Below are 14427 nucleotides of genomic sequence, written 5' to 3' on the forward strand. Positions count from 1 at the left end.
TACAGTAATATCAAGATTCTGCTTTAATACAAATAATAAAGTAACTCTGCATTAAAGCTTGTTTAGCTCAATTGGCAACAAGGAATTTCTGTGTTAAGGTTCTCCAGGCTCTGTTGGCTTCTGCTTATAGGCATGAAAGTGGAGTAATGTGGTAATAAATCAGGTCTTTCCATTTGTTATGTTTTCCTGCATTCAATAAAAACAATAAGCAGAAAGTGTTTGGTCTTTCTGACACCTCTGAGCTGCTGGGAAATAGCTGTGGATTTGGTGACTTCTTCCTCAGATGTCCTAACTGACTGGCAAAAGCTATTTTCACATAAATTATAAGAAAGAATAACACACAATTGCTATTTATTTTACTACCCATCAGAACTCAAAAAGAGTTAAAATCTTGAAAGACATCAACAAATATTTACATGCTTGAAAAATCGTGTGCTTATTTTAGTTCAAGTTTCAGAAGCACTGAAGATTAGGTCATACAGGGCAAAGATACTCCCTGACCAGGTATGATCCGAAAGAGGTAAAATTGCAAGGCAGGGTTTATTGAAGCAGGCACAGCATTGGATCATTTGGGCTATCTAGAGTCTGGACCTGAGCTGTTCTGCATGAACCAGCTGAAAAGTTGGCATTTTTAGTTGCACTCCTGTGCTCAGATTCATCTTGAGAGTGTGTATATCCACAGCTATGGACATGCCTTTCCTTTTACTGTGAGCAGACCTAACCCATGGCTGATGGTAGGAGGGACCAACTTTATAAGTCTAAGTAAGCTGCTTCTCATCTGACCATATATTTGCATGCACTGGTTTTAAAGGGAGAAATGTTTTTGAATTTTTAGGAAGATTCTGCTTTCCAGTTCTGATCTGCACTAGAAAGTCTTGTTTCCTTAGCCATAATAGTTAAATGGGCAAAGAGACATGATCTCTAGCCTTTAGTATGAAGTATTTAGAATGAAAGTATTTTTAAGTGGGAGGCAGTATAAATCATATATCCCTAAATCCCTTTTTACTAGCCTTGCTTCCCCATAGGCATTAATTGGCCAAAGGAATAGGTGACAGGCCTGCATTAGTTTTACCCAGGTAACTAAGTTCACACAGAATCACAGAATCAATCACAGAATCATAGAATGCGTTGGGTTGGAAGGGACCTTTAAAGGTCATCTCGTCCAACCCCCTATAGTAAGCAAGGGTTGCACTGCCTGGTACCAGTGCTCTACAGCCTTTTCTTCTCATTGTAGGGAAGAATTCACACAATAGCAGGAAGAGGATCCTCTTTCTTCCCACTCAAGGAAATGAGACAGTCATGCACACGGAGATATCACACTGCCCTTTGGTGGAAGCAGACAGTTCTACCTATTCTAGCAAGATTCAAGACTGTGTTTTGCACAGGGATGAAGAAACTGCCCACTGAGACAAGCAAGAGCAGTTCTCACAGAGAGGTGCTGGTTTTGACCCTCTCTAGTGGGCAACTGGTGAACCATTGCTTTTGGCAAACAGGCTGATAGGGCCCAAAAAAAGAACAGGATGAGGGCATGAACTAACTTATTCCTCTCCAACATTGTCACAACATAGAAAACTTGGATATCCTGTTGAACATTCAGCATCACTGTAGTTGTTATCAATGTATATGAAAAATAAGCTGCTGCAACCTGGAGATTTCCTTCCATGAGTGGTGTTCCTAGAGATCAAAGCAGACATAGACAGTGGACTTTGGTATGGAGGGGAGAAGGAAAGGTGGTCACTCATGTGATCCTCTTAAAGTTTGCCAATTCTAGTGTAAGAACAAGTGTATCCCTTTACAGACTGTATGATTGATTTTAGCCTTTTAGATCTGAGCCATGGCTCACTGAAGACAGCAGAATAATGCCTACTGTCTTCAGCAAACTGTATTAGGCCTTTGGTCTCTAACTAGAAAATTATTTTTCATCTTGTATGGCTAAATGAGGGACAAAGAAGAGTTGGGCTCTGACATTTTTGACTAGGAAAATCATCATCCCACAGAACTTAAGCAGCAATATTTCAATTCTGGTGTCATGCTGTCACCCAGAAAATAGATTGTTCTCAATGAAGATAAGTCTCTCTCCTCCTGAGGTCAGTGATGGAAGGGATATAAATATTCCTCCAACATGGGCAGGGATGAATATGCAACCACATACTGTGCTTCATGCTAAGTGCTTGGAAAGGAACATGAAAAAAATCACAACTGTAAATAGCAGGAAGTTAGTATCAAGAGATGGAGACCAATGACAAGTGGAGTAGATCAGTGACAAGTACAGTTCCTCAGGGATCTGTTCTGGGTCCAGTGCTGTTCAGCATCTTTGTCAGTGACATGGACAATGGCGTCGAGTGCACCCTCAGCAAGTCTGCCGACAATATCAAGCTGTGTGGTGCCACGGACTCACTTGAGGTAAGAGATGCCATCCAGAGGGACCTTGACAGGCTTGAGAAATGGGCCAGTGCAAACTGCATGAGCTTCAACAAGTCAAAGTACAAGGTCCTGCACCCCGGTTGGGCCAATCCCAGACACAGATATAAACTGGGTACAGAGTGGGTTGAGAGTAGCCCTGAAGAGAAGTATTTGGGGGTGTCAGTAGACAAGAAGCTCAACAGGAGCCGGCAGTGCGCTCATGCAGCCCACAAGGCCAATCTTGTCCTGGGATGCATCAAGAGGAGTGTGGCCAGCAGATCAAGAGAGGTGATTCTCCCTCTTTACTCTGCTCTTGTGAGATCCCGTCTCAAATACCACACCCAGGTCTGGTGTCTCCATCACAAGAGGGATATGGATGTGTTGAAATGAGTTCAGAGGAGAGCCATAAAGATGACCCAGGGGCTAGAGCACCTCTGCTACAAGGACAGGCTGAAGGAGCTGGGATTGTTTAGCCTGGAGAAGAGAAGACTCCGCAGGGACTTTATAACTGCCTTCCAACACCTGAAAGGGACCTACAGGAAGGCTGGAGAGGGACTTTTTACAAGAGTGTCCAGTGATGGGACAAGGGGAAATGGATTTAAATTGAAGGAGAATAGGTTTAGACTGGATCTTAGGAAGAAATTCTTCAGCACGAGGCTGGCAAGACGCTGGAATAAATTGCCCAGAGAGGCCATGGATAGCCCCTCCCTGGAGATGTTCAAGGCCAGGTTGGATGAGACCTTGAGCAACCTCGTCTAGCTAAGGGCATCCCTGCCCACGGTAGGGAGGTTGGATTAGATGATCTCTAAGGTCCTTTCCAACCTAAGACATTTTATGATTCTACGATTCTATGAAATAATATTGAAAAGATGAATAAACCACATTAGACTGAATATTTCAAAAGCATGAGAGTGTCCTAGTATATAAGAGTTTACACAACTTTCATCTTAGAGTGATTTCAACCTTTCCAGGTTGAATATCTTTTCAGCAAAATATTGGAGGTTTACTTACATCATTCATACAATACTTTGGAAATTTATTTATTTAATTTTTGTATGGAACACATTTTGTACTACCACTTTTAACTGAAGAATGGAAAATAACTTTAACTGAAGCTAACAACAGTGAACTTCTTAGTGCCAGAATTTATACAGATCAGTCTCATTAAAAACCATAATTGTTGTAACAATCTTTATGGAATACTAGCTGTTTTTCTGAATCAGTCTTAGATTTCTGTTTCCGAAACAGTACACTTCTGTGCAAACAGATGTCAATTACGGAACAATGTTATATGTTGTTGTGCACAAAGAGAAGCATTGATGATTCTGACTGCATCAACTCAGAAAGCTAAAAAATCCAGTTTGCACCAGAATAAGCATGAACTGTACCGATTTCTTCTTCTTAAACATCAAAGAATTATATGTATATCAAGGTAGTTATCAAACTTGCACGGCAGACTATTCTTACAACACATGCCTAACAATATTTTACAGTATTTACTATCAGCATGGAATTCTTTACTTGAATCATGTGTTAAAAAATGCCACCTCTTGTCTTAGCTCTTTTAAGATAACACAGCCAGTATTTCATTTTTAATCTTGGTATTTCAACTGTTGTTACAGCTTCTTTCAGTTAACGTTGACACCACGTTAGAAATAATAGTACACTGATGGATAAAATCCACATTGCCAGCAGCACTGTCATCTAGTGGAGGAATCTAATATAGCACAGTATCAAAACATGCTAGTAAAAAATATTCTGGTAGATTCTTCTATAAACTTGAATTACTGATAAGTCTAACTAGAAGTCATCATAAATACATATTCCACATAAACATATCCATCTATATTAGCACAACAAGACCATGCAGGTTTTGACAGCACTTTTGTCAAGCTCCCACACTCTGCATTTTGATATTAATGATATATGCCCCCTGTGTAAGCATTATCTAAAATCAAGCAATAAGGAAACTGAGGTCTGTATGAAATTCATGTTAAGTCAGATGAACACAAGCTGAGATGTCAAAAGATAACACGGACAGATATTGCATAAAGTTCTAGGCCCTCCAAATCACAAGCTTCTGTCCTGCTCCTACCATCCCTGTAATGTCTCCTCACAGCGCTGTGGTTCCACAGGCTGCTCTGAATGAAACTATAGATGAGGAGGTAAAATGTCCTGAAGCTTCCAGGCTGCTTCTAGCTTGCCCAACAGATGGTCAAGAGGGTCAGGCTCTCTTGACTGACCAGAACTATTTATGAACCCTGAAGTGTATGACCTGAGAAACAGTTCACTGGAGGGAAATGAGGCTTTCACACACTGTCATCATTACCATGATTTCTAAGTGCTCAGTGAATAGGAGTCATGGTCACGTCACAGCATTGTCTGTGAAAACATGGTGTGTTCTCTGTGTTAGAGTTTCTCATCTAAATAGCTGGTAAAGGCTTGCAGGCTGTAACTCAAGGGAGGGCAATAGCAGAGCATATGTTGCCTTGGACTGGTCACGTTATTTCTAATGCAATAATGTTAGGGGGCTGGTTAGCTCACTCGGTTAGAGCTTGGTGCTGATAACACCAAGGTCGCAGGTTCGATCCCCATTCAGTCCCCATGTGTTGCCTGATCTAGTTGAGAGGCGTCCCTGCCCATGATGGGGAGGTTGGATTAAATGATCTCTAAGGTCTCTTCCACACTAGGCCATTCTATGATATTCTATGATAATGTAGTCCTGGACATTGCTTTGACCTTGGAGATACAGGATAAAGGACAAAAAAATTTGCTCTGTGGAGAAAGGGAAATCTCAGTTGCTGTTCTTTCACATTGCGTAGTCCCCTTGGGCCCCACAACACACACACAGTTTATACATCCCACTACAAGAAATTTACCGATATTCTGATGGTTATGGCACGCAGGACAAGTAGGACACTGATGCTATGTTTGGTTTTCTGTGACCCTTCCCCTAGTGCCATTGCCCAAGCATAAAATAATTAGGACATTTACCTTCTCTTCGTGCATTACTTATCACCTTTGCTGAAGATTTACTCATTACATGGACTACGAAAAGGGGGCAGTTTACAGCATTTGCTATGGTAATTGCTCTTTGCGTAGCTTCAGCTTCCACTTCTTCAGGACGACATAGCTCATGCCCCTCAGGGCCAGTTATTCCCATTGCCAGCATCTTCTTTGCACCCTGAACACCACACAAAACATGTAAGAGTCAGTTAAAGTGTGACCACGGTGTCATGAGCATGCTGCCAGCCAAATGGACTCTAAACCAGTCACGGCAACTAGTTTGAGGAAAAAAAAACATAAGGCAATTATGATTTTTTTCAGAAGAAGTTATTACTGTGTTACCTGTATTCCAATATACGTCTCAATAAACAAATGTATCAGAATATCCAAGTGACTTTGGAGAATACACTCTGCTGGCTTGCAGGGATAAATCACTGCTTTTGAAAATCCTACTATCTATCAATATGTATTTTTAAATGACTGCAGCCAAAAAAAAGAGGAAAGATCCTTACTAAGCACCAAGATACACATACAGAGCCTCGGAATGAGGCTCCAAAGTTTTAAGAGGCATAAGATTTTGTCCCTGCTATATTCCAGGGACTTATGTTTTGCTGATTTGAGATTACTTAGCAACGCATTCATTTCCATTACGGGAGCCGGGCCAGAATCAAAGCACTATTGACTACAATAGTTGAAGAAACACAAATACATCAGTGTAGTTATACTGCCAGCGCCTCCTCACAGCACTAAGGTGACAGTGGCAAGTGTGAAGTGAGGCTAACTACACAGAGAGGAACATTGAGACTTCTGCGCCATTAGTGAAGCTTTCCCTGTACTTCTGGATTTGCTCCTGTTAGACGCGTTGACTGTGTTTGGAGATACCATACAATGATGCTACTAACACATCTGTTAAGGTGCTTAGGTAACAGGACCATTTATAGTCCTAACTTTGATGGAAAAAATGTCAAATGCCTACCTGTGCAATTAACTCCCCATTTTCCGCATGGACTTGAGCAACTGCTCCAAGTTCCTTGCAGCAGGAAAAGGCTGCATATAACTCCTCATCATTGACCATGTATAAATCTTTATAGGCCATAAACATCTTGAAGGAGTTGACGCCTTTGTTTCGAACAAGACTTCTCATTTCTTCCTTCACCTGGAGGACAGGTTCAAAAAACAGCAATATTATATTTTACCTGTTAAAAATTTTGTAGAAAGAAATTGTAAGTATGAAGGGTGAGCATTTACTCATCGTCAAATATATGTTCAGTCCAAACAGCCCAAGTCACATATTTGAAGATTCTTCTTGTAGCAAATTGATTCTCAAAGTATATAAACCAATATCACTGCAGTGCAGGTACTGGAGACACAAGCTAATTGCAGGAAGGGAATGCTTTTTACAAAAGACAGTGAAGCAGAAATTTATCCCAAATAAACCTCCTGATGTTGAAAACATCTAGACCAATATTATAATAAATGAATCCAACTTCAACAGTATGGAAATGTGGGCAAAATTGATTTTAAAAATTGGATCATAATGGGCTTCAGCTACCAGAAAATATCTTATCTCCTAGAGCTTTGTCCTGAATAAACAACATAGAGCCTTTTGAAATATTTTGTTGTCAAACCAAACAGCTCTAAAACTCTAGATGTAAGCCTGCTGTTTCCCTTAAACAATTCCCTGCTTCTGCTAAAGCCAAAGCAAAACATTATGTCCTAAAGAAAGAAAGAAAGATGTAGATTTTATCTCAAAGGTTTCTTGCACATTTGGTTAGCTAGACCGTTACTTAACTTTGGTCCTCTCTCTCCAGAAAAATTATGGTGACAGTAATTGATGTGTATCTGTGATGCTACTACAATTTCCATGAGATGAATTCCTTTCAAAAAGTAATACACTATTTTTCATCTTCTCTCTAATAATCTGGTTGAATCTGTTCAAGAAAGGTGAGAGACTGATACAAAGCTCAAGGAAATTTTCTAGATTTATCTAGAGGAGGGATGGGAGCATATCTTGAGGGTGAATTATCAAATAAATAAATACCTGACAAAAGGTCCTACTCTGGCACAAATACAGAGGTATGCCATTTATTTTCTTCTTCACTGATTACTATGACTGACGGGATGCATTGCATAGAATTTATGTTTTTAATCAATACTTTAAATTGTGAGGAGATGATAGATAAATAGAAGGGCATGAAATATCAGTCGTCTTTACCACTTCTTTTACAAAACGTCAGACTTCTCTAGTTCTTTCAGTCTTGACCTTTAAAAACAGTTAACTTTTTAGCATAAACTGGAACATTTCATTGATTTACACCACCCTAGATTTATCAGAGTTTTCTGTACACTTCCACTGTTCTCTACTAAGGCTATTTCAAATGCACATTTGTCAAACTTCACTGGAGATTTCATTTTAAGTCTTTGCTTTTAGCTAGAAGTCATAGTCTACTTATCACAGAATCATAGAATGGTTTGGGTTGGAAGGGACCTTAAAAATCATCTAGTTCCAATCTTCCTACCACGAGCTGGGACACCTCCAACTAGAGCAGGTTGTAGACATATTTAAAAATTGAATTTACTTTATTTTTTTTACTGATGCGTGTTCTCTGAGGATCTAAAGTGGTCTTGTAAAACATGGGTCAGACAGGTGTCAATCACCTGGAAAGTTAATCTATTCAGTAAGGCTTTCAAGCTATCAGCAATCATTCACACAACAACAACTCTCTTATATGTAAATTCCAAAAAAAGGTTTTTCTAGATAATCTCACATTCAATCACTGGTTTCAGACATGCTTTACTTTAATGAGATATTACTGCAGTCACTCAGGAACAGACCTCTTCTTTTACAAATACTGTTAAGTACCGTATTTTTCATGTATACCCTTATTTGGAAAAAATAACCAACACAAAAAATCACAAATAAAACATCAAGACTCAACAGAAACACAGATTATCAAATGTTTAAGTAACAAAAGGCAAAATTTATGCAAACACCTCTGCCCTTTATGGCTTGCCTTGTTTGTTCTTTCACAACTGCTTCCTTTTCCTTTAGTTTTGTTCAGTATTATCCATAGATAAAGGCTATCTGCAGACTTTATTTTTTTGCAAATACATGTACTTCCAGAAGGGGGTGGACTATTTCAAATGTAGTTTTTACACACTATTACTCTGCCAGGAAGCTATATTTAGCATTTGAGCACTGCTGAAAGAGTTGGCAAGCCACTTTCCATTATTTACCTGAAGTCCTGGCTAACTGGGGAGGTCTCAATGGACTGGAAGGTAGCAAATGTAACACCCATCTACAAGAAAGGCAGAAAAAAGGATCCAGGAAACTACTGACCTGCCAGTCTATAGACCTTCTCAGACCTTGGTACCAGGGAAGGTCATGGAGCAGATCATCATGAGTGCCATGACATGCCATATAAAGGACAACTAGGGGATCAGGCCCAGTCAGCTTGGTTTTATGAAAGGCAGGTCCTGCCTGACCAACCTGATCTTCTTCTATGACAAGATTGGACGAGGAAAAGGCTGTGGATATTGTCTACCTAGACTTTTGAAAAGCCTTTGACACTGTTCTTCACTGAATTCTCCTTGAAAAACTGGCTGCTAATGGCTTGGATGAGCATGTTTTCTGCTGCATAAAGCATTGGCTGGATGGACAAGCCCAAAGAGTGGTGGTCAATGGAGTTAAATCCAGCTGGCAGCTGGTCACAAGTGATCTTCCTCAGGGCTCAGTGTTGAGACCATTTCTGTTAACATCTTTATTGATGATCTTGATAAGGCCATAGAGTGTATCATCAGTAAGTTTGCAGATGACACCAAATTAGGGAGTGTTGATATGCACAAGGATAGGGAGGCTCTACAGAGAGACTTGAATAGATTGGATCAATGGGTCGGTGTTAATGGTGTGAGCTTCAACAAGGCCAAGTACTAAGTCCTGCACTTGGGCCACAGCAGCCTCATGGAATGATATAGGCTTGGGGAAGTGTGGCTGGAAAGCTGTCTGGCAGAAAGAGACCTGGGGGTTCTAATAGACAAGCAGCTGAATATGAGCCAGCAATGTGCCCAGGTGGCCAAGAAGGCAAATGGCATCCTGGCTTTTGTTAGAAACAGTGTGACCAGCAGGAGTAGGGAGGGGATTGTCCGCCTGTATTCGGCACTGGTGAAGCCGCACCTTGAGTATTGTGTTCAGTTTTGGTTACCTCAATACCAGAGAGATATAAATGTGCTGGAGCAAGTGCAGAGGAAGGCAACGAAGCTGGTGAAGGGTCTGGAGAATAAATCTTGTGAAGAGCGACTGAAGGAGCTGGGCCTGTTTAGTTTGAAAAAGACGAGCCTAAGAGGTCACCTCATCATTCTCTCAACTACCTGAAAAGACATTGTAGATGTCTCTGGTCCCTTCTTACAGGTAATTAGCAAAAGAACAAGAAGGAATGGCTTCAAACTGCAAGAGGGTAGGTTTAGACTGGACATTAGGAAAAATTTTTTCACGGAAAGAGTAGTCAGACATTGGAATAGGCTGCCCAGGGAGGTGGTTGAGTCACCATCCCTGGATGTGTTTAAAGGTCATTTAGATGTGACGTTGGGGGATATGGTTTACGTTATGGTTGTAGAGTAGGGTTAATGGTTGGATCCCAAGAGTCTTTTCCAACCTGAATGATTCTATGATTCTACTAATTCAAAGCATGTGTGGTACCAATTCATAGAACCGAAAATCAGCCATTGTGTCTACCTCGTTGCTCCACCACGTAACTGCCACATGCAGCGCATAATCACAGCAGACTCTAGGGTCTGCCCAGCTTCTCCATTTGTCAAAGGCTTCGATAAGAGAACAGCCTTTCTGAGGGATGGCAAAGTCGATGATCATAGTGGTTCCTCCTGCTATAGCAGCCTGAAAGGTAGAAAGTTAATATTTAACAATCAGAGCAAACCCAGATTTCCTCCCACCCTCTCCAATTCCCTGTGCAATTAATCTTGATACATATATAAAACATCTTATGAAAGATTTGGAGACAACTCTGCAGCATTTATGCATCAGTGAGTTTCCTTTCGCAGGTGAAATCACTGAGAAAGAAGAACCCCAGAAGACCACAGTCAACTTGAGAAATGCTTCTTCAGAGTCTATGTAGTTGAAAAAACAAGGCTGTTTGACAGGAAAGTATTACGGGACACATGCTATAAAAAAAGCCAAACCATACCAGATTCAGCTTATAAATGCAGTGTGAAACCCCTCAAACTCCTATTTAACACTAAAAGGATTTTTAAAGTGTTTTAAAGTTATTTTTATTACTGACAGAGTATCATTTAGTAAAACTGCATAGCAAGTTTTTAAATACAATGAGGTATTTACATCCTCCATATAAATATATACAGGTAAATAAATTAACACACAAAACTCTTACTTTGTATATCTTATGAGGATCAAGTATTGTTTTTTAACCAAAAACTTTTACTCTTTTTCCCCCTCTAACGTCTTTTTCCCCTCTCTTTGTAAAGAGAGGTATTCTGTGCCTTTATTTATTCATCTGAATGAGTAAACCTTAACTAATCATTGCAGCGTATTTTGCCATAGCTGGAGTACAACTCTGTCTCCCTGATTCTCTTGTCAAAATATTTGTCAGGTGACAGCCTTCAGTAAACAGCTCTGAACATTTGCCACACTTTGACCTTGGTTAAGAAGGTCCAGAGTACTTGACTTCTTGACATCTGATCATTAGTCTAAAAGAAGATGTCTTAAGAAAAAATCACAGTCATCGCTGTTTCTTTTACATGTTTTCTCCTGTCAAACAAAATCATCATCTGCCTTCAAGTCACATTCGTTTGATTTCTCTTGTGATGTCAAATTTCTAAATACATGTTGTTGAGTACTCTATAGCAACGGTCTCCAAGAGAAATAAAGGACTGGTGATATATTTGTGATCTGTAAACCATATAAACTAAGTTCTGTACTTCATTCAGACAGGAAATACAGTTTGTGATGTCTGGAGACAAGCAAAATAGAAATTGTGGACTTGATTTTTTTCTCTCCGCTTAGCACAAAAAGCAGAGTAAAAGCCAAAAACTCCTTGCAGAAGCCATTTCAGTAACTTTATTATTTTTAAAAATATATTATTTGTCTACAGACATCTGAAAAACACAGCATTGTTAGGCCCATATAACAGATTCCCTCATTTCTACCAGGCAGCTATGGAAGAGCCTTAGTTTGGGAAAAAAAAATTCCCATGATCAAATTTATAATCCCTTTCCAGCAATCAGTTTTGGAGATGGAAATTCAATGTTTTATCTTTCCTTCTACATCTTACCTTATGTTTGACTTGGAGAGACATGTTATGTTTGACACAGCAGTCATTTTGGTGTGGCAGGAAAGATCTGCTGTGTTGGACAAAATATTTTTTTTGTCCAAGTTTTGCAGAATAATTACAGTCTACTATAATGAGCTGCTATAACTTCTGTGTTCACTAAGAACAATTCTAGTGCTTCGAACTATCCAGTGTGAAATACTTTCATTCAAGTAACAGCAGTAATGCTAGCAAATCTGTCCTAAGTTGGAATAAATATCTTCATTGGAAGAAATATGCCAGTAATGTAAGGATAGCATACAGATCATTTGTAGTCCTTCTTTCAGTACACTGGGCTCAATATTAAAAAAAGCCAAATCCTTGTGAAGAGTATGGAAATGCACAATTTGGCCGGCCAGACAATCTAACTTGCACTCTCATGACATGATAGGGCATGAAATAAATGAAATTTCCTGCTAAAGAATAGGGTCAATCTAAACGAGATGGCAAACTTTAAAGGTTCTTAATAGTTGTGTGGTCACTGCACTACACCATTTGTTAAAATGAGTTGAATTGAACTCATTTCAACTATTTCAAAGAGGCAGATTAGAATTTTGCACAACAGAAAAAATGCTCCTCAGTGAAATCAATTTCTTTAGAAGAGATGCACCATCACTTTCTGATTTTTGGCAAATCCAAGTCCTGCTGTGAGAGAGAGGGACAGGATATAACAGGCTGTCTGAGGATGCTGGCTAACAGACAAGCCAAGTAAGGGCAATGTGACCCCTTCCATGGGCAAAGGATTTCAGACTGCACAGTGAAGCTCTTGGAAAATACACATTTCAGGGAGCTCTATATAAGTATTTTTACTGTATGGAGATGATGTATAATATTGTAGATAGTAGTAATTGATATATTACTAATGCAGGGAATGTAATGAGATCAGCTAAAAACCTGAAAAAAAATACACTACTCCCAGTGAAAAACTGAGAGAAATGAGACACTTTTTAGGTTCAAAGTGTATGACAAAAAAAGCTTGCATTCCTCCGTGCTAACAGAGGAGACAGATCAGATTACTGGTGCGCTGGGGAGTTAAACTGTTGCTTCAGTTAACCTTTGCTCAGAAAAGTATGACGCTTGTTACATGTACCATGCAAGTTGTAGTCTGCGTGGCAACAGCCAGGATTAATGCCTCTTATTAACACTTGCCACCCACAGCCAGAAAAGTCTCTGAAGAGACCCAAATAACGTACTGGCTGAAGGCAGACCCCTGAGCGTCCCAACCCCTTATTATAACGTCTCAGCCAACTGACAGTAACAATCCTGTGCTTGATTCACATGCCATTCTCTCTTTCAGAAGTAACACTGAATAATCAGCAGACATTCCTTTCAGAGAAAGCCCAGACGCACACACAGACAAGCATATTTTCACCCACCTTGGTTCCTGTATAGAAGTCATCTTTTGACCTGCTACCCATAAAAGGGAACTGCATGTGTGTATGAGTATCGATGCCTCCAGGGATCACCAGCTTGTTAGTTGCATCCAGCACAACGAGTCCAGTCGATGGCTCCGGTTTTAGGTTCAGTCCCACTTGCTGCACCACTCCATCTTTCACGTACACATCAGCCACCACTGAGACGTCATCGTTCACGACTTTTCCCCCCTTAATCAAAAGTCTCTGCGTATCCTGCTGCGGCATGGGAGCGTAGAAGGTGAGAGTGAGGCTGCAGCTCAGGATGTTGCTCTTGCCTGGGAGTATTTCACTGCCCACCCGTCTCCCAGAGCAGCAGTTATCTCCAAATAGCCCTAAACACACACCACACAGTCCTCACTAAACAGTTATCAGAGGAGTTGCCCCCTCTGCCCTTAGGAGCTCCACCTACCACCCTAGTGGAGCACCAATACCCAGCAAGTGCAGTGAGCCGGCGCATAGGAGACGGTTGGCTTTGAACCCCTTCTGCTCCAGCCTGAAGAAAGTAGGACCAGGTCTTCAGGAATGTTCAGCTCAGTTTTCATGGTACTTGCTCTAGCTCGCCCTGCCCTGTACACCCTGGGCTTTGAAAACTGCAGGGCTGTTTTGAAAAAAGCCATTTCAAGGGGTTGAAACTAGACAATCTTTAAGGCGGCTCCCAACCCAAACCATTCCGTGTTTCAGTTTGGCGAAGAGAAGGCTGAGGGGGATCTCATCATGCTCTACAATTACTTGAAAGGACATTGTAGAGAGGTTGGTGCTGGTCTCTTCTCACAGGTAATTAGGGACAGAACCAGGGGAATGGTTGCAAGCTGCAACAGGGCAGGTTTAGGCTGGACATTAGGAAGAAATTCTTCACAGAAAGAGTGGTCAGACACTGGAACAGACTGCCTAGGGAGGTGGCTGAGTCACCACCCCTGGATGTGTTTAAGTGTTGCCTGGATGTGGTGTTGGGTGATATGATTTAGGGGTGAACTTGTAGTGTAGGGTCAATGGTTGGACTCGATGATCCCAAGGGTCTTTTCCAACCTGAATTGTTCTGTGGTTCTATGATTCTTACACTTCATTGGCTTGTGACACCCAAAGGCGGCCCAAGGTCTTTGCAGTGGGGTTTGAGGAAACCAACGGTGACCTGAGCTCCCCACAGAAGTGGTCTGGCTGCCCGCAGCAGGGAGTCTGTGAAGCCTATGAGTCCTGTCCATGCAGAGGGGCTGGCAGAGCACAGGGCTGAGGTGGTCCAAGCATCGCAGCCATCTCAGCCAAGCCCC

General features: G+C 40.9%; 1 protein-coding gene across 1 annotated transcript in view; it reads right to left on the reverse strand.

The window, feature by feature from the left end:
• Positions 1-13504, reverse strand: part of DPYS (dihydropyrimidinase) — a 32314-nt gene extending 18810 nt beyond the window's left edge. Inside the window, exons 1-4 of the mRNA XM_009867443.1 lie at positions 13124-13504; positions 10142-10300; positions 6386-6565; positions 5398-5587 (exon numbers count right to left, since the gene is read on the reverse strand). Coding sequence (XP_009865745.1) covers positions 5398-5587; positions 6386-6565; positions 10142-10300; positions 13124-13387 — 793 coding nt within the window. The 5' untranslated portion in view covers positions 13388-13504. The remainder of the gene's footprint in view (positions 1-5397; positions 5588-6385; positions 6566-10141; positions 10301-13123) is intronic.
• Between the last annotated feature and the right edge of the window lie 923 nt (positions 13505-14427).

This window comes from Apaloderma vittatum, unplaced genomic scaffold, assembly GCF_000703405.1.
Source record: "Apaloderma vittatum isolate BGI_N311 unplaced genomic scaffold, ASM70340v1 scaffold7914, whole genome shotgun sequence".
In the NCBI taxonomy this organism is placed as follows: Eukaryota; Metazoa; Chordata; class Aves; order Trogoniformes; family Trogonidae; genus Apaloderma; species Apaloderma vittatum.